Here is a 19,980-nt window from a genome sequence, read left to right on the forward strand (position 1 = left end):
CCAGTAGGCAGAGAGAGAGAGGAGGAAGCAGGCTCCCTGATGGGCAGAGAGCCCGATGCGGGACTCGATCCCAGGACCCTGAGATCATGACCTGAGCCGAAGGCAGCGGCTTAACCCACTGAGCCACCCAGGCGCCCATCCAGCACCATTTTCTAAAGAGACTTTTCTTTTTCTGCTGAAGGGTCTTGGCATCTCTTGTTGGAAATCAATTGAGTACTCAATTGATGTGTGGGTTTATTTCAGGACTTCCAATTTTATTTTACTTGTCTGTATGTCTATCCTTATACCAGAGCCTACTGTTCTGGTTACTATAGGTTAGTACTCAGTTTTGAAATCAGGAGGTGTAAATACTCCAATTTTGTTTTTCATTTTCAAGATTGTTTTGGGCATTTTTGCCCCTTGTAGTGCCTTGTGAACTTGAGGACTGATTTTTCCATTTCTAAAAAAAATGTTGTTGGAATATTGATATGGATTGCATTGAAAATGTAGACCTCTTTTGAAAATATTGCTATTTTAACAATATTAAGCCTTTAAATCATGAATATAGAATGTTTTTCCAGTTACATAGGGTCCTTCATTTATTCTTTTTTTTTTTTTGAAGATTTTATTTATTTATTTATTTGTCAGAGAGAGAGAGAGAGAGAGAGAGCTAGTGAGCACACAAGCAGGCAGAGTGACAGGCAGAGGTGGAGAGAGAAGCAGGTTTCTTACCGAGGAAGAAGCCCGATGTGGGACTCAATCCCAGGACCCTGGGATCATGACCTGAGCTGAAGGCAATGGCTTAAGCCACAGAACCACCCAGACGTCCCTCCTTCATTTATTCTAACTTTTTTTTGTAGTTTTCTTTTTTTTTCTAAAGATTTTATTTATTTGACAGAGAGAGATCACAAGTAGGCAGAGAGGCAGGCAGAGAGAGAGAGAGAGGAGGAAGCAGGCTCCCTGCTGAGCAGAGAGCCCGATGCGGGACTCGATCCCAGGACCCTGAGATCATGACCTGAACCGAAGGCAGCAGCTTAACCCAATGAGCCACCCAGGCGCCCTTTTGTAGTTTTCAATGTACAAGTCTTGAACATCTTCGGGTAAATTTATTCCTAATACTTTCTTGAAGGTTATTATTTTTTTTTACATCTGTGACCACAAGAAATATTGGTCCATAGTTTCCTCCTAAAGGCTTTATCTAGTTTTGTTATCAGGGTGATGGTGGCATCATAAGATTATTCACATAGTATTCTATCCTTTCCTACATTTGGAGGGGTTTAGTAAGGATCTTATTAATGCTTACTTAAATAGTTGGCAGAAGTCCACCAGTAAAACCATCTGGTTTAGGCTTTTTATTTTGGGGATTAAAAAAAAAAGTGTTTTATTTATTTGTTGACAGAGGGAGAGAGAAACAGTGAGAGAGGGAACACAAGCCGGGGGAGTGAGAGAGGGAGAAGAAGGTTTCCTACTGAGCAGAGAGCCCGATGTGGGGCTTGATTGCAGGACCCTGGGATCATGACCTGAAGTGATGGCAGACGCTTAATGACTGAGCCACCTGGTGTCCCATTTTGGGGAATTTTTACCTGCTTATTATATTTCCCTGTGATAGTTAAACTTTATTAAAGTTCAACTTTTTTTTGTTCTTCGGTTACTTTTGTTGTTTGTCTCTCGGAATTTGTCACTTTCGTCTAGGTTATACGGTTTGTTGGTGTACAGTTGCTCATAGTATTGTCTTATCCTTTGTAAATTTGGTGTGTGTGTGTGTGTGTGTGTGTGTGTTTGTGCGTGCACGCATGTGCCTATCACAACATATAGAACGCAATGGTGTTATAGCAACCACTACAGGCAGAATTACTAAGCTAACTCTTACCACTCACAGACCTGTCCCTGGAGGTGCAGGAGCAAGGACACAGAAATGTCACCTTGAGTTCAAATCAGGCGAAGATGCTGCTGAACTGGGATGTGGTGCACGAATCTGGTGACTCAGGTAATGGCTGAGATGGGAGGAAGATCACAAGATGCCCAAGGATGTAACAAACAGGGAGCAGAAGATAAAAGGGAAAGGGGGATTTAGCAAGGGTACAAAGCATGCCTCTGAGGGGGAAGGGGCTCTGTTGGACACACTAAGATATTAACTCAGGCCTCATCTTGCAGGTCCTTCTGTGGCAGGCCTCATCTCCACTCCGGGGATGGGCACCTTGCTGGCAGAGGCCCGCCTGGTCCTGGAGTCTGAGAAGCAGGCAGTTCTGCATGGGGCACACAAGCGTATTTTGCCAGGAGTCTCCTCGGTCCTGCTCTCAGATGTCATCTCTGCCTTTACGAACAATAAGTACACCCAGAACCTCAGCTCCCCCATCACCTTCATCTTCTCTCATCATGTGAGCGCTGGTGTTGTGGGACTTTGGGTGTGGAATGAGCCTGGGTCCTGGGCACAGCCTTGCTGCCTAGCTCAGCCTTGCAGTTCTGGGTGGGGGCTCCCCCATGAGTGCATCTTTCTCCAGGAAAGCCTTTGCAAGCCAGCTTTGGATAAGCATTTCTGAGCACCAGAAACATGAGCTCCCACATACACTCTCTTCCTACAGTCAGTGAGCCCTGGGCCAACACAAAAGGTGTTCTGCGTCTTCTGGGAGCACAGTCAGGGTGGCTGTGGTCATTGGTCCACTAGAGGCTGCAGGATGGTGACCACTACAGACACCAGCACCATCTGCCAGTGCACCCATCTCAGCAGCTTTGCTGTTCTCATGGACCACTACAATGCGCAGGTGAGAGCCCAGAGACGGGTTGCATTCCATGCATATTGCTCTGTAACATATTTCCTTATGTGTAAGGGCTTTAAAAAAACATAAAGTTATGGGACGCCTGGGTGGCTCAGTTGGTTAAGCAGCTGCCTTCAGCTCAGGTCATCATCCCAGCATCATGGGATCGAGTCCCACATTGGGCTCCGTGCTCCGCAGGGAGCCTGCTTCTCCCTCTGACTCTGCCTGCCACTCTGTCTGCCTGTGCTCGCTCTTGCTCGCTCTCTCTCTGACAAATAAATAAAATCTTAAAAAACAAAACAAAACAAAAAAAACCACAAAACATAAAGTCATATCTCATGGTTACTTTGGGGCAGTAGCTGGGCATGGTGTAGCTGAGTTGTGTGTTCTGGGTCTTACAATGCACCTGAGCTGCATTTTTCTCTGAGGCTCAGGTCCTCCTGTGAACTCCCTGGCTGCTGGCAGGATTCAGTTCCTTGCAGCCATAGGACTGGGGTTCCACTTTCTAGCTAGCTGTGAGCAGGGGACACTGCTCAGCTACCAGGGGCTGCCTGTATTCCTTCTCTGGTAGCCCTCACACAGTGTCTCAGCATTTCTATTCAGAGGCCAGCAGGAGGATATCTCTCATCAGAAACACTCTCAAACTTTGAATTTTTTTCTCCAAGAAGAGCCCAGAGATTTTGGGGGCTCACTGATTAGATCAGGCCCACCCAGGATAAACCCCTCTTTTAGAAAAGTTTACTGATACAGGACCTGAATTCCAACTGCAAAATATCTTCACAACACACAAATTGGCTTTTTTTTTTTTACATTTTATTTTTATTTTCAGCATAACAGTATTCCTTGTTTTTGCACACACCCAGTGCTCCATGCAATCCGTGCCCTCTCTAATACCCACCACTTGGTTCCCCCAACCTCCCACACTCCGCTGCTTCAAACCCCTCAGATTGTTTTTCAGAGTCCATAGTCTCTCATGGTTCACCTCCCCTTCCAATTTCCCCCAACTCCCTTACAAATTGGCTTTTATCTGAGAACCTGGAAGATGTGTGTACACCTTTTCTTTCTGCCGAATCAGAGTTCTACTTACCACAGAGGTCTTCAGGGCAGGAGTACAAAGGGGTTATAGAACAGAAGGTATGGTCTTGGCAGACATCAGAGGGACAGGGAAGCCAGTGAGTACAGGAAGATTAGCAACTATGTTTACCTGTTCCCCTGGCTAGGTGAGCTGCTTATTTTCTCTGGATCACTGAAACAAAAATCTCATGCAGGTGACCTGTAAGTAAAACAAACCTTTGTGAGTTCTGGCGCTTTATCTTGAGTAAGGACTCTCCTAGCCCTCAATTCTTACGGGATCTGAATCAGGTCAGAATCCCATAAAATTCTAGCAATCTGAACCTGGAGGAATTTACCCAATAACATAACAAGTTTACCTGGGTCCTCACTCTTGATGTTGCTGTGCCAAAGTATTTTTTTAAAGAATGGAAGAGTCATTACTCAGAGCAGGAAAATGTGATGGTGATGTCCTCCTTGCTTCTCTTTGCTGGGTCCCAGGAGGAGCTTCCCGGGCTGGCTGTGATCACCCATGTGGGGCTGGGCATCTCTCTGCTGTGCCTCCTCCTGGCAGGCTTCACCTTCCTGCTGTGCAAAGCCATCCAGAACACCAGCACTTCAATCCACCTACAGCTGTCAATATGCCTCTTCCTGGCCCACCTGCTCTTCCTCACGGCCATCGAACAGACCAAGATCAAGGTACTGACACTGTCACAGAGAAGGCCCTGCCCTGTCCCAGGGGTGCTCAGTTCATAGAGCTGTGCTGCAATGATACCTTAATAAAATGGCTTTGGGTCTCAGGGAAGTTTTGAAGAGTAAGTAGCCTATTTCACATTGACAAAACTAGAAAGGAAACCTTTTCTTAACAACTTCTTTATACACATTAGACTTCTTCCAAGTGGCAAGATATGGGATGGGTCCTGGGGCCACCTCCTCCCTGACAATCCCTCCTGATGACACTTTTCTCCTCCCCCAGGTGCTGTGCACCATCATCGCGGGTGCCCTACACTATCTCTACCTGGCCTCCTTCACCTGGATGCTGCTGGAGGGTCTGAATCTCTTCCTCACTGCTCGCAACCTGACGGTGGTCAACTACTCCAGTGTGAGGAGGTTCATGAAGAAAATCATGTTCCCTGTGGGCTATGGAGTCCCAGCTATAATTGTGGCCATTTCTGCCGCATCCAGGCCTCACCTGTATGGAACTCTCACACGGTAAATGCACATTCCCTACATGATCATGGCCACCACTAGAACCAGAGTAGCATTGTTTAAAATTATGCCTGAACATAATAAGAGAAGGCACGTGAAGTAATAATCCTTAGGACATTTTTCTGGTAGAAAATTATAATAATTAAGCAGCGTGTCCTTTAAAGCTCTGTCCTTCGAATAATAAAACCAAAGCCAAAGAAGTGCTTAGGACACCATTTAGAAAAATTGAATCGACTTCTTTGTCCAAATTATTTTTTTTTATTGTTTTGTTGTTGTTTTTTGTTTGTTTGTTTATTTATTTGTTTATTTTCAGCATAGCAGTATTCATTAATTTTGTTGTTTTTTTAAATTTATTTTTTATTTTCAGCATAACAGTATTCATTATTTTTGCACCACACCCAGTGCTCCATGCAATCCGTGCCCTCTATAATACCCACCACCTGGTACCCCGACCTCCCACCCCGCAACCCTTCAAAACCCTCAGATTGTTTTTCAGAGTTGTTTATTTTTTTAAATTTTATTTATATTTCTAATTTTCTTTCAGTGTTCCAGAATTCATTGTTTATGTACCACACCCGGTGCTTCGTGCAATACATGGCCTCCATAATACCCACCACCAGGCTCCCCCAATGTTTTTTTTTAATTTCTAATTTCTATTTATTTATTTATTTATTTAATTTTTAAAAAAATTTTCGTATTCATTATTTTCATTATTTTTTCACCACACCCAGTGCTCCATGTAATCCGTGCCCTCTATAATACCCACCACCTGGTATCCCAACCTCCCACCCCCCTGCCTCTTCAAACCCCTCAGATTGTTTTTTTTCCTGTAAAATTTTTTAAAATTAAATTTATTTATTTATTTTCAGAAAAACAGTATTCATTATTTTTTCACCACACCCCGTGCTCCATGCAATCTGTGCCCTCTATAATACCTACCACCTGGTACCCCAACCTCCAACCCCCCGCCACTTCAAACCCCTCAGATTGTTTTTCAGAGTCCATAGTCTCTCATGATTCACCTCCCCTTCCAATTTCCCCAACTCCCTTCTCCTCTCTAATTCCCCATGTCCTCCATGCTATTTGTTATGCTCCACAAATAAGAGAAATCATATGATAATCGACTCTGCTTGACTCATTTCACTCAGCATAATCTCTTCCAGTTTCATCCATGTTGCTAGAAAAGTTGGGTATTCGTCCTTTCTGATGGAGGCATAATACTCCATAACATATAATGTATTATTTGCTTCAGGGCTATAGGCCTGTGAATCATCAGTCTTACACTGTTCACAGCACTCAACCTGGCACATACCCTCCCCAATGTCCATAACCCAACCACCCTATCCCTTCCCCAACATCTTTTATTTAAATTTAATTTAATTAACATATAGTGTATTATTAGTTTCAGAGGTGTAATTTAGTGATCCATCAGTTGTTTGTAATACTCAAGTGTCATTACATCAAACACCCTCCTTAATGCCCATCACCCACTTACCCACCCATCCCCCCACCCACCTTCCTTCCAGCAACCCTCAGTTAAGAGTCTCTTACTGTTTGTCTCCCCTTGTGATTTTATGTTATTTTATTTTTTCCCTTACCCAGTGTTCATCTGTTTTGTTTCTTAAATTCCACACATGAATGAAATCATGAGGTATTTGTCTTTCTTTGACTGACTTAATTCACTTAGCATAATACTCTCTGTTTGCATCCATGTCATTGTAAATGGCAAGATTCCTTTCCTTTTGATGGCTGATTGCTATTCCATTGTATCTATAGGCCACATCTTCTTTATCCATTCATCTGTCGATGGACATCTGGGCTCTTTCCATATTTTGGCTATTGTAGACATCGCTGCTGTAAGCATTGAGGTGCATCCCCATGACATTTTTGGGTGAGGCATATCCTTGTGCATCTTTAGACTTAGAGGAATGTTTCAGAGGTTTTCAAAATTTGTTATGGTCCTTTGGTTCTCCAGTATTTCCTTTTAAATTGCTGGACAAATTCTTGTTGATCCAACTTAAAATCATAGGCCTAGACAGTTGGTGATGTGAGAGTAGTTTGCTATTGGTAACACCCTAGAGTAGGCTTCCCTCTCCCTCACAAATTCTCAGTCAAATCAGATAAATTTAGAGAGCAAAAAGTGAGGGGACTACGAGTTAGAAAAAAGTATTGGTTGTGTTCTAGGAGAGATGATGAAGCTTTTAATGGAGCTCCAAAAAATAGATCTCTCCATTGTCTTTGGTGTTCTCTCCTTTTGGCTGCTGCACCACTGGGCTCCAAGTTAAACCTTCCCAGATTTCCTTCTCTCCAGTCTTCCTGAGGTTTAGTAAGTTCTTTTGGATAGACTATATTCAATTTGTTCTGTAGTTTTGGGTAATTGCCAGAGTTTTGAAATAGGTGGTTTTCATTGTTCTGTGTGTATTTTGTTGTCTTAAAAGGAGAGCAATTTCCCCAAGGTCCTTACTCCTCCATCAGGAAGTCAATTCCCAGGACTTTCACTCCTAAGCACAACATGCTACTAAAGCTTCTGTTCACCTATATCAGCTGAGCTTTTTCAGGTGTCTTTCATGTACTTCAGTTCTTTCTTTTCTTTTTTTTTTTTTTTAATTTTTTATTTTTTATAAACATATATTTTTATCCCCAGGGGTACAGGTCTGTGAATCACCAGGTTTATACACTTCACAGCACTCACCAAATCACATACCCTCCCCAATGTCCATAATCCCACCCCCTTCTCCCAAAACCCCTCCCCCAGGCAACCCTCAGTTTGTTTTGTGAGATTAAGAGTCACTTATGGTTTGTCTCCCTCCCAATCCCATCTTGTTTCATTTATTCTTCTTCTACCCACTTAAGCCTCCATGTTGCATCACCACTTCCTCATATCAGGGAGATCATATGATAGTTGTCTTTCTCTGCTTGACTTATTTCGCTAAGCATGATACGCTCTAGTTCCATCCATGTTGTTGCAAATGGCAAGATTTCATTTCTTTTGATGGCTGCATAGTATTCCATTGTGTATATATACCACATCTTCTTGATCCATTCATCTGTTGATGGACATCTAGGTTCTTTCCATAGTTTGGCTATTGTGGACATTGCTGCTATAAACATTCGGGTGCATGTGCCCCTTTGGATCACTACATTTGTATCTTTAGGGTAAATACCCAATAGTGCAATTGCTAGGTCATAGGGCAGTTCTATTTTCAACATTTTGAGGAACCTCCATGCTGTTTTCCAGAGTGGCTGCACCAGCTTGCATTCCCACCAACAGTGTAGGAGGGTTCCCCTTTCTCCGCATCCTCGCCAGCATCTGTCATTTCCTGACTTGTTGATTTTAGCCATTCTGACTGGTGTGAGGTGATATCTCATTGTGGTTTTGATTTGTATTTCCCTGATGCCGAGTGATATGGAGCACTTTTTCATGTGTCTGTTGGCCATCTGGATGTCTTCTTTGCAGAAATGTCTGTTCATGTCCTCTGCCCATTTCTTGATTGGATTATTTGTTCTTTGGGTGTTGAGTTTGCTAAGTTCTTTATAGATTCTGGACACTAGTCCTTTATCTGATATGTCGTTTGCAAATATCTTCTCCCATTCTGTCAGTTGTCTTTTGATTTTGTTAACTGTTTCCTTTGCTGTGCAAAAGCTTTTGATCTTGATGAAATCCCAGTAGTTCATTTTTTCCCTTGCTTCCCTTGCCTTTTGCGTTGTTCCTAGGAAGATGTTGCTGCGGCTGAGGTCAAAGAGGTTGCTGCCCGTGTTCTCCTCAAGGATTTTGATGGATTCCTTTCGTACATTGAGGTCCTTCATCCATTTTGAGTCTATTTTTGTGTGTGGTGTAAGGAAATGGTCCAATTTCATTTTTCTGCATGTGGCTGTCCAATTTTCCCAGCACCATTTATTGAAGAGGCTGTCTTTTTTCCATTGGACATTCTTTCCTGCTTTGTCGAAGATGAGTTGACCATAGATTTGAGGGTCTATTTCTGGGCTCTCTATTCTGTTCCATTGATCTATGTGTCTGTTTTTGTGCCAGTACCATGCTGTCTTGATGATGACAGCTTTGTAATAGAGCCTGAAGTCCGGAATTGTGATGCCACCAACGTTGGCTTTCTTTTTCAATATCCCTTTGGCTATTCAAGGTCTTTTCTGGTTCCATATAAATTTTAGCATTATTTGTTCCATTTCTTTGAAAAAGATGGATGGTACTTTGATAGGAATTGCATTAAATGTGTAGATTGCTTTAGGTAGCATAGACATTTTCACAATATTTATTCTTCCAATCCAGGAGCATGGAACATTGTTCCATTTCTTTGTGTCTTCCTCAATTTCTTTCATGAGTACTTTATAGTTTTCTGAGTATATATTCTGTGTCTCTTTGGTTAGGTTTATTCCTAGGTATCTTATGGTTTTGGATGCAATTGTAAATGGGATTGACTCCTTAATATCTCTTTCTTCTGTCTTGCTGTTGGTGTAGAGAAATGCAACTGATTTCTGTGCATTGATTTTATATCCTGACACTTTACTGAATTCCTGTATAAGTTCTAGCAGTTTTGGAGTGGAGTCTTTTGGGTTTTCCACATATAGTATCATATCATCTGCGAAGAGTGATAATTTGACTTCTTCGTTGCCGATTTGGATACCTTTAATTTCCTTTTGTTGTCTGATTGCTGAGGCTAGGACCTCTAGTACGATGTTGAATAGCAGTGGTGATAATGGACATCCCTGCCGTGTTCCTGACCTTAGCGGAAAAGCTTTCAGTTTTTCTCCATTGAGAATGATATTTGCGGTGGGTTTTTCATAAATGGCTTTGATGATATTGAGGTATGTGCCCTCTATCCCTACACTTTGAAGAGTTTTGATCAGGAAGGGATGCTGTACTTTGTCAAATGCTTTTTCAGCATCTATTGAGAGTATCATATGGTTCTTGTTCTTTCTTTTATTGATGTGTTGTATCACATTGACTGATTTGTGGATGTTGAACCAACCTTGCAGCCCTGGAATAAATCCCACTTGGTCGTGGTGAATAATCTTTTTAATGTACTGTTGAATCCTATTGGCTAGTATTTTGTTGAGTATTTTCGCATCTGTGTTCATCAAGGATATCGGTCTATAGCTCTCTTTTTTGGTGGGATCCTTGTCTGGTTTTGGGATCAAGGTGATGCTGGCCTCATAAAATGAGTTTGGAAGTTTTCCTTCCATTTCTATTTTTTGGAACAGTTTCAGGAGAATAGGAATTAGTTCTTCTTTAAATGTTTGGTAGAATTCCCCTGGGAAGCCGTCTGGCCCTGGGCTTTTGTTTGTTTGGAGATTTTTAATGACTGTTTCAATCTCCTTACTGGTTATGGGTCTGTTCAGGCTTTCTATTTCTTCCTGGTTCATTTGTGGTAGTTTATATGTTTCTAGGAATGCATCCATTTCTTCCAGATTGTCAAATTTATTGCCGTAGAGTTGCTCATAGTATGTTCTTATAATAGTTTGTATTTCTTTGGTGTTAGTTGTGATCTCTCCTCTTTCATTCATGATTTTATTTATTTGGGTCCTTTCTCTTTTCTTTTTGATAAGTCGGGCCAGGGGTTTATCAATTTTATTAATTCTTTCAAAGAACCAGCTCCTAGTTTCGTTGATTTGTTCTATTGCTTTTTTGGTTTCTATTTCATTGATTTCTGCTCTGATCTTTATGATTTCTCTTCTCCTGCTGGGCTTAGGGTTTCTTTCTTGTTCTTTCTCCAGCTCCTTTAGGTGTAGGGTTAGGTTGTGTACCTGAGACCATTCTGGTTTCTTGAGAAAGGCTTGTACCGCTATATATTTTCCTCTCAGGACTGCCTTTGTTGTGTCCCACAGATTTTGAACCGTTGTATTTTCATTATCATTTGTTTCCATGATTTTTTTCAATTCTTCTTTAATTTCCCGGTTGACCCATTCATTCTTTAGAAGGATACTGTTTAGTCTCCATGTATTTGGGTTCTTTCCAAACTTCCTTTTGTGGTTGAATTCTAGCTTTAGAGCATTGTGGTCTGAAAATATGCAGGGAATGATCCCAATCTTTTGATACCGGTTGAGTCCTGATTTAGGACCAAGGATGTGATCTATTCTGGAGATTGTTCCATGTGCACTAGAGAGGAATGTGTATTCTGTTGCTTTGGGATGAAATATTCTGAATATATCTGTGATGTCCATCTGGTCCAGTGTGTCGTTTAAGGCCTTTATTTCCTTGCTGATCTTTTGCTTGGATGACCTGTCCATTTCAGTGAGGGGAGTGTTAAAGTCCCCTACTATTATTGTATTATTGTTGATGTGTTTCTTTGATTTTGTTATTAATTGGTTTATATAGTTGGCTGCTCCCACATTGGGGGCATAGATATTTAAAATTGTTAAATCTTCTTGTTGGACAGACCCTTTGAGTATGATATAGTGTCCTTTCTCATCTCTTATTATAGTCTTTGGCTTAAAATCTAATTGATCTGATATAAGGATTGCCACTCCTGCTTTCTTCTGATGTCCATTAGCATGGTAAATTCTTTTCCACCCCCTCACTTTAAATCTGGAGGTGTCTTCGGGCTTAAAATGTGTTTCTTGGAGGCAACATATAGATGGGTTTTGTTTTTTTATCCATTCTGATACCCTGTGTCTTTTGACCGGGCATTTAGCCCATTCACATTCAGGGTAACTATTGAGAGATATGAATTTAGTGCCATTGTATTGCCTGTAAGGTGACTGTTACTGTATATGGTCTCTGTTCCTTTCTGATCTACCACTTGTAGGCTCTCTCTTTGCTTAGAGGACCCCTTTCAATATTTCCTGTAGAGCTGGTTTGGTATTTGCAAATTCTTTCAGTTGTTGTTTGTCCTGGAAGCTTTTAATCTCTCCTTCTATTTTCAATGACAGCCTAGCTGGATATAGTATTCTTGGCTGCATGTTTTTCTCGTTTAGTGCTCTGAAAATATCATGCCAGCTCTTTCTGGCCTGCCAGGTCTCTGTGGATAAGTCAGCTTCCAATCTAATATTTTTACCATTGTATGTTACAGACTTCTTTTCCCGGGCTGCTTTCAGGATTTTCTCTTTGTCATTGAGACTTGTAAATTTTACTATTAGGTGACCGGGTGTGGGCCTATTCTTATTGATTTTGAGGGGCGTTCTCTGAACCTCCTGAATTTTGATGCTCGTTCCCTTTGCCATATTGGGGAAATTCTCCCCAATAATTCTCTCCAGTATACCTTCTGCTCCCCTCTCACTTTCTTCTTCTTCTGGAATCCCAATTATTCTAATGTTGTTTCGTCTTATGGTGTCACTTATCTCTCGAATTCTCCCCTCGTGGTCCAGTAGCTGTTTGTCCCTCTTTTGCTCAGCTTCTTTATTCTCTGTCATTTGGTCTTCTATATCACTAATTCTTTCTTCTGCCTCATTTATCCTAGCAGTTAGAGCCTCCATTTTTGATTGCACCTCATTAATAGCTTTTTTGATTTCACCTTGGTTAGATTTTAGTTCTTTTATTTCTCCAGAAAGGGCTTTTATATCTCTCGAGAGGGTTTCTCTAATATCTTCCATGCCTTTTTCGAGCCCGGCTAGAACCTTGAGAATTGTCATTCTGAACTCTAGATCTGACATATTACCGATGTCTGTATTGATTAGGTCCCTAGCCTTCGGTACTGCCTCTTGTTCTTTTTTTTGTGTTGAATTTTTACATCTTGTCATTTTGTCCAGATAAGAGTAAATGAAGGGGCAAGTAAAATACTAAAAGGGTGGCAACAACCCCAGGAAAATATGCTTTAACCAAATTAGAAGAGATCCAAAATCGTGAGTGGGGAAAAAGGGGATAAAAAGAGGTTCAAAAAGGAAGAAAGAAAAAAAAAAACAAAAAGAAAAGGAAAAAAAAAAGAAAAGAAAAGAATTTTTAAAAAAAGAAAACACCTAAGAAAAATGTAAAAAAGAAAAAATATATATATTAGATAAACTAGTAAAAAATCGTTAAAAAAGAAAAAGGTAACAGTTAAAAAAAATTTTACCCGAAGGCGAGAAAAAAAAAAAATGAAAAAGAAAAAATTAAATTAACTGCAAGACTCAAAAAAATCACAGGAAAAAAGCCATGAGTTCCGTGCTTGGCTTTCTCCTCCTCTGGAATTCTGCTGCTCTCCTTGGTATTGAAACCGCACTCCTTGGTAGGTGAACTTGGTCTCGGCTGGATTTCTTGTTGATCTTCTGGGGGAGGGGCCTGTTGTGGTGATTCTCAAGTGTCTTTGCCCCAGGCGGAATTACACCGCCCTTACCCGGGGCCGGGGTGAGTAATCCGCTCGGGTTTGCTTTCAGGAGCTTTTGTTCCCTGAGCGCTTTCCGTAGAGTTCCAGAGGACGGGAATACAAATGGCGGCCTCCTGGTCTCCGGCCCGGAGGAGCCGAGAGCCCAGGGCCGCACTCCTCAGTGCGCGCTCAGAGAACCGCGCCCAGTTACTCCCGTCTGCCTGACCTCCGGCCGCGCTCCGAGCTCACCGAGCCTGCGACCGGCTCAAGGTCACCCCGAGCTGCGAGCTTACTGTCGGCTCTGTCTCTGTAGCCGGCTTTCCCGTTCCAATACCCGCAAGCTCTGCGACACTCAGACACCCCGATCCTTCTGTGACCCTGCGGGAGCTGAGGCCACGCTGACCCCGTGTGGGCTTCGCCCCGGTTTAGCCTCTGGAGCGATGTCCCTCAGCGGAACAGACTTTTAAAAGTCCTGATTTTGTGCGCGGTTGCTCCGCCGCTTGCCGGGAGCCGGCCCCTCCCCCCGGGGTCTATCTTCCCGTCGCTTTGGATTCACTTCTCCGCTGGTCCTACCTTTCAGAAAGTGGTTGTTTTTCTGTTTCCAGAATTGCTGTTCTTCTTCTCTTCGATCTGCCTATGGATTTTCAGGTGTTTGCAATCTTTAGATAAGCTATCTAGCTGATCTCAGGCTAGCTGAAGCAGTCTCAGCTTGCTACTTCTCCGCCATCTTGACTCCTCCTCCCCTACTTCAGTTCTTTCTTGCCTACATTCTTCTTTCTTCTTTCTTCTTCTTCCTCCTCCTCCTCCCCCTCCTCATCCTCTTCCCCCTCCTCCTCCCCCTCCTCTTCCTCCTTCTCTTATTTATTTTATTTACTTATTTATTAGAGAGAGAGAAATAGCAAGAGAGTGCATGAGCAGGTGTAAGGGGCAGAAGGAGATGGAGAAGCAGGCTCTCTGATGAGTAGTCAGTCCAATGCTGGGCTCCATCTCAGGACCTTGAGATCATGACCCAAACCAAAGGCAGATACTTAACTGACTGAACCTTCGAGGCTCCCCTTGCTAATTTTCTTTTTAGTCTATACTTCAGTATAGACTTTGGTTGTTCTGAAATGGACTTGCACACTCTCTAGTGTTCTGATAGGCTCTGCTCACTCTCTACTTTATCCTAATGTAGGATCAAAAGTGAATTTTGTCACTGTGTATCCATAAAACCTTCAGCAACAGTCCTAATCTCTCTATGCATTAGTTACCAATCTGTGATCATAAGAGAACATCTGATTTGTGCCGTTGTTAAAAATAAATTGAATAACTTAACAACCAGAGACAAATAACTCAGTTTAGAAATGGACAAAATAGAGAAGTCAGTTGGGGGAAATCAGAGGGGGAAATGAACCATGAGAGACTGTGGACTCTGAGAAACAAACTGAGGGTTTTGGAGGGGAGTGCGTGGGGGGATGGGTGAGCCTGGTGCTGGGTATTAAGGAGGGTACCTATTGCATGGAGTGATGCATAAACAAAAAATCTTAGAACACTGAAAAAAAAAGTTTAGATTAAAAAAAGAGGGGGGAGGCAAGATGGCAGAGAAGTAGGAGGCACTGTTTCAACCAGTCCCCTAAAGTGAGTGGATTATCTACCAAAGAACTCTGATCACCCATGAAATAAGCCTGACATTAGAATTATACACTTCTGGATCTCTATGGGGGCAGAAGACACCAGTGGACAGGTAAAGCGGAATGGGAACTCCGATATCAGAAGATAAATGAAAGGGGGAGGGAGCCACCAGAATCAACTCACTGGAAAGTAATATACCTAAATTGGAGAGTGCCTTGTGATTGGGGACCAGCATTAACTTGGAATCTGGTTGAAAGCACTCAAAAAGAGCAAAAGATCTTAAGGGGAAATTGGTGGAATCCAGCAGTTAGGGACAGGGGCTTAAGCCCATGGACCCAGGATGGCCACTGCTGGTGCTGAGCCAGAGAGAGAGCAGCAAAGTCAGGTGTTGGTACCTGAGCTGCAGGCACATGTGAGAGTGTCTGGGTGGCAGCGTGCATGAGAGAGTCTGGTGTGGACACTAGCCGGTGCTCTCTAGAACCACAGCCTTTTGTACTCTGCACATGCACTGTGTGAACAGGGTCTGAGTCATGCTCCACACCCTCCCCTGAGAGAGGTCCATGTAGGCACTAGCCAGCACTCTCTAGGACTGGCAAGAGTCTGAACACTCCCAGCCAGGGCCAGCAGAAAATCTCAGTGTGCTTTCTCTGGTTGGGACCTCTCTGGCTGGACCTGCCCAGACAGCAGTAGCACAGGTAGCCACTGGAAGCCAGCTCTCTGGACTAGTACTTCTCGTGGTTTTGGTAACACTGGGGTAGAAGCGGGAGCTCCTGCGACCCCTAGACTGTGACTGGGGACCTTCTCTGCTGACAGCAGAGGGGGAGTTTATGTGCTCTGGAGCACCCAGAAGGCTTCTGAGACAGAGGTCTGGGTGCAGTTTGTTTTCCTCTAAACCTCCAAAGAACTGCCAAAAGCTGCCAAAGGGAGAAAAAAAAATGGACAAAATAAGGGCAGTTGTCTGGCTCAGTTGTTGGAGCATGTGATCTTGGGTTGTGAGATTGAGCCTGTGGGGAGTAGCAATTAGAGAAATAAAAAACTGGAAAAATGGACAAAACATTTTAAAGACACATTTCTATGGGGCACCTGGGTGGTTCAGTGGGTTAAGGCTCTGTCTTCGGCTCAGGTCGTAATCTCAGAGTCCTGGGATCGAGCCCCACATCAGCCTCTCTGCTCAGCAGGGAGCCTGCCCCCCCTCCCTGCCCCGGTCTCCTGCCTCTCTGCCTACTTATGATCTCACTCTCTTTCTCTGTCAAATAAATAAAATAAAAAAAAGACACATTTCTAAAGAAGATGTTTAATTGACCAATTAGCACATGAAAAGATGTTCAACAACCTCAGTCATTAGGAAAACGCAAGTCAAAAACCACAATTGAGATATTAATGTATACCCATTAGTGGAAATGGTTAGGACAGACAAAGTGCATGCAAGGATGTGGAAAATTTGGAACACTCACACATTGCTGGTTGGAATGTAAAATGGTGCAACCACTTGGCTTGACAACCAATGGCTTGACAGTTTCTCACAACTGTTCAGGATACAGCTACCAAATGCTAGGCAAATGGAAACATGTTCCCACAAAAACTTGTACATGAATGCTCATAACAGCATTATTCAAAATTGGAAACAACTGGAATGTCCATCAACTGATGAATGGATGAACAGAATGTGACATATCCATCCAGCGGAATATGACTAAGCTATGAAAAAGAGTAAGGGATATTACTCATCCATAAAAACATGTTGCACTGTGAATGAACTTTATGAGCTTGATACTATCTGAAAGAATCCAGTCATGAAAGACCACATACTGCACGATACCACACATGTAATATGTTCAGAACAGGCAAATCCATCAAATGAGACAGCAGAGTAATGGTGCTCTGGGTGAAGGATGGGGAGTGGAGTGTGTGGAGGTGAGAAAATGTGACTGCTGATGTGAGTGAAGTTTCTCTTTGAGGAGTTGAAAATGTCCTAAAGTTAGATGATGATGCTGGTTGCACAACTCTGTGAATATTCTAAAGATCACTGAGCTGTATAGTATAAATGGGTGAACTTTGTGGTCTGTAAAATATACCTCAATAAAACCATGAAAACTTTAAATACTAAGTTGGTAGGTTTGGCAGCCGATGGAAACCAATTCAAATGAACAGTGCAAGAAAGGCTCCTTAACGCATGTTAGGTTCATAGGACTCTCAAAATCTGTAACATGTTTTTGGTCTTTGCTTCAACACTGCTTATCTCAGTAACATCATTCAATGTCAGTATCTTAGATGAAAATACAGTTTCCTTAGGGAATCTTCCTTAATGATCCTAATCCCTCAGACTCCAAACTAAGCATGACATCCAATGATACATTCTCACAGTCTCATACTTTTGTTTTATTGTTACAGTATGTTTAATTGTGTGTCTCAGGCTCCATGTGAGATTTGTGGGTTTTACGACCATGTTTACTTTCTTTACCACTGTATCTTCAGAATCAATGACAGAACCTGTCATGAAAGAGTCACTCAATATTTGTTGATGAATGAATGAATGAATGAATGAATTTATATAGTAGTTCTATATTCCTAAGGACTAAAGCATTTTTTTTTAACTCTCTCTCTTGCTCAGCTGCTGGCTCCACACAGGAAAGAGATTTATATGGAGCTTCCTTGGACCAGTTTGTGCCGTCTTCTCTGTGAGTGATGACATCACAGCATCCTTAATGATTAACCAGGGATCATTAGAAAAGCAGAATTTATTTATTTACTTATTTATTAAATTTATTTTTTATTTATTTTCAGCATAACAGTATTCATTATTTTTGCACCACACCCAGTGCTCTATGCAATCTGTGCCCTCTATAATACCCACCACCTGGTACCCCAACCTCCCACCCCCCACCACTTCAAACCCCTCAGATAGTTTTTCAAAGTCCATAGTCTCTCATGGTTCACCTCCCCTTCCAATTTCCCCCAGCTCCATTCTCCTCTCTAACTCCCCATGTCCTCCATGCTATTTGTTATGCTCCACAAATAAGTGAAACCATATGATAATTGACTCTCTCTGTAGAAAAGCAGAATTTTAAGAGGGGTGACAGGAGCAGGCAGGTCCCTGATTCTCACAGCATTGTTTGGTTTTCTAAGACTGCTCCTAGAACTACAACCTCTAACCCTGTTGCTTGATATGGAAATGACTTAAATGTGGAATTGATGTTGCACAGGCTAAGATACAGGTCACAGACTGAAATTTTATTCAATAAAGCTTCTGTGGTTTCCTGAAGGTCAATTTAGTTTTCTTTCTGATGACCCTCTGGATTTTGAAGAGCAAATTGTCATCCTTGAACAGTGATGTATCCACCCTCCAGAACACAAGGTAAGATGGAGAAGAGAGTGACAACCCCACAAACATGTGTGGTACTAAGGACAAAGCCATGTGCCTCAGCAGCCCCTGACACTTCTTTGTGGGGTCTGCTGAAGGGACCTAGAGTAGAGAGATGCAGTTGTCCTTTTATGGCAGCTGGCTCAGATTCAGTGGTGTGCTGCTGACAACCTGGCCAAAATGTTCTATTATTTTTTTTTTTTTTCCAGAGAGAGAGCCTGAGAGTGTGGGGAGGGGAGGGCTGAGGGAGAGGGAGAGGGAGATTTTTTAGCAGGCTGTATGCTTAATGTGGAGCCTGACATGGGGCTTGATCCAACAATCCTGAGATTATGACCTGAGCTGAAATCAAGGGATGGACTCTTAATGGACTGAGGCACCCAACACCCCTGTTATATTTTTAACCCAAATTTTTAATTCCCTCAGCAACAGGAAGAATTGGCATTGGTTAATAAACATTCTTTGGACTTTTGCCAGCAAAATTCTTACGACAAATGTGCAGGGAACATTTATGTTCCAATGAAGCACTTAGAAAAACCTGTGACTGCTTTCACAACCCAGCCTAGACTTCCACACCCTACTCTTGGTTGGGGCTCCTTCTGATCCCTCTTCCATTCCTCTCTATGGAGAAAATAAAATAGTCAATGCCAAATCTTCTGAGAGGCTTCAGCAGTCCTTTGCTCCAGCAACCTTTGTGGAAATTTTTGCTTTTTCTTCCATGTTCTTATTATTACCCTTTCCAAATGAAAATAGAAATCTTCCTTGGCTAATTGAATTATTTATTTATTTATAATTATGTTAATCACCATATAGTTCATCATTAGTCTTTTTTTGCCTTTTTTATCTTTTATTTTTTTATTATATCATTTTATTTTATTTTTTTCAGCATAACAGTATTCATTATTTTTGCACCACACCCAGTGCTCCATGCAATCCGTGCCTTCTCCAATACCCACCACCTGGTCCCCCCAACCTCCCACCTCCCACCCCTTCACAACCCTCAGATTGTTTTTCAGAGTCCATAGTCTCTCATGGTTCACCTCCCCCTCCAATTTCCCTCAACTCCTTTCTCCTCTCTAACTCCCCATGTCCTCCATGCTATTTGTTATGCTCCACAAATAAGTGAAACCATATGATAATTGGCTCTCTCTGCTTGACATATTTCACTTAGCATAATCTCTTCGAGTCCGTCCATGTTGACACAAAAGTTGGGTATTCATCCTTTCTGATGGAGGCATAATACTCCATAGTGTATATGGACCACATCTTTCTTATCCATTCGTCTGTTGAAGGGCATCTTGGTTCTTTCCACAGTTTGGAGACAGTGGCCATTGCTGCTATAAACATTGGGGTACAGATGGCCCTTCTTTTCACTACATCTGTATCTTTGGGGTAAATACCCAGTAGTGCAATGGCAGGGTCATAGGGAAGTTCTATTTTTAATTTCTTGAGGAATCTCCACACTGTTCTCCAAAGTGGCTGGACCAACTTGCATTCCCACCAACAGTATAAGAGGGTTCCCCTTTCTCCAATCCCCTCCAACACATGTTGTTTCCTGTCTTGCTAATTGTTTTTTTTAAATTTATTTATTCTTTAAAAAAATGTTTATTTATTCTTTTAATTTTTCCAGTGTTCCAGAATTCATTGTTTATACACCACACCCAGTGCTCCATGCAACATTAGTTTTTGATATTTCCACAATTCATCATTTGTGTATAACACCAAGTACTCCATGTGATCCATGCCCTCCTTAATACCCATCATTAGCAATCAGGGAAATTAAAAT

The 19,980-nt window shown here is 42.3% G+C and overlaps 1 protein-coding gene across 5 annotated transcripts in view; it reads left to right on the forward strand.

Annotated features, from left to right (window-relative positions):
• Positions 1-19,980, forward strand: part of LOC131823652 (adhesion G protein-coupled receptor E2-like) — a 51,266-nt gene that overhangs the window by 24,762 nt on the left and 6,524 nt on the right. For all 5 annotated transcript variants that reach the window (XM_059160246.1, XM_059160249.1, XM_059160245.1 and 2 more), the window contains 7 exons: positions 1,859-1,966; positions 2,134-2,357; positions 2,562-2,741; positions 4,287-4,484; positions 4,762-4,997; positions 17,448-17,514; positions 18,100-18,191. In XM_059160246.1, coding sequence (XP_059016229.1) covers positions 1,859-1,966; positions 2,134-2,357; positions 2,562-2,741; positions 4,287-4,484; positions 4,762-4,997; positions 17,448-17,514; positions 18,100-18,191 — 1,105 coding nt within the window. The remainder of the gene's footprint in view (positions 1-1,858; positions 1,967-2,133; positions 2,358-2,561; positions 2,742-4,286; positions 4,485-4,761; positions 4,998-17,447; positions 17,515-18,099; positions 18,192-19,980) is intronic.

Source organism: Mustela lutreola, chromosome 2, assembly GCF_030435805.1.
Source record: "Mustela lutreola isolate mMusLut2 chromosome 2, mMusLut2.pri, whole genome shotgun sequence".
Lineage (NCBI taxonomy): Eukaryota > Metazoa > Chordata > Mammalia > Carnivora > Mustelidae > Mustela > Mustela lutreola.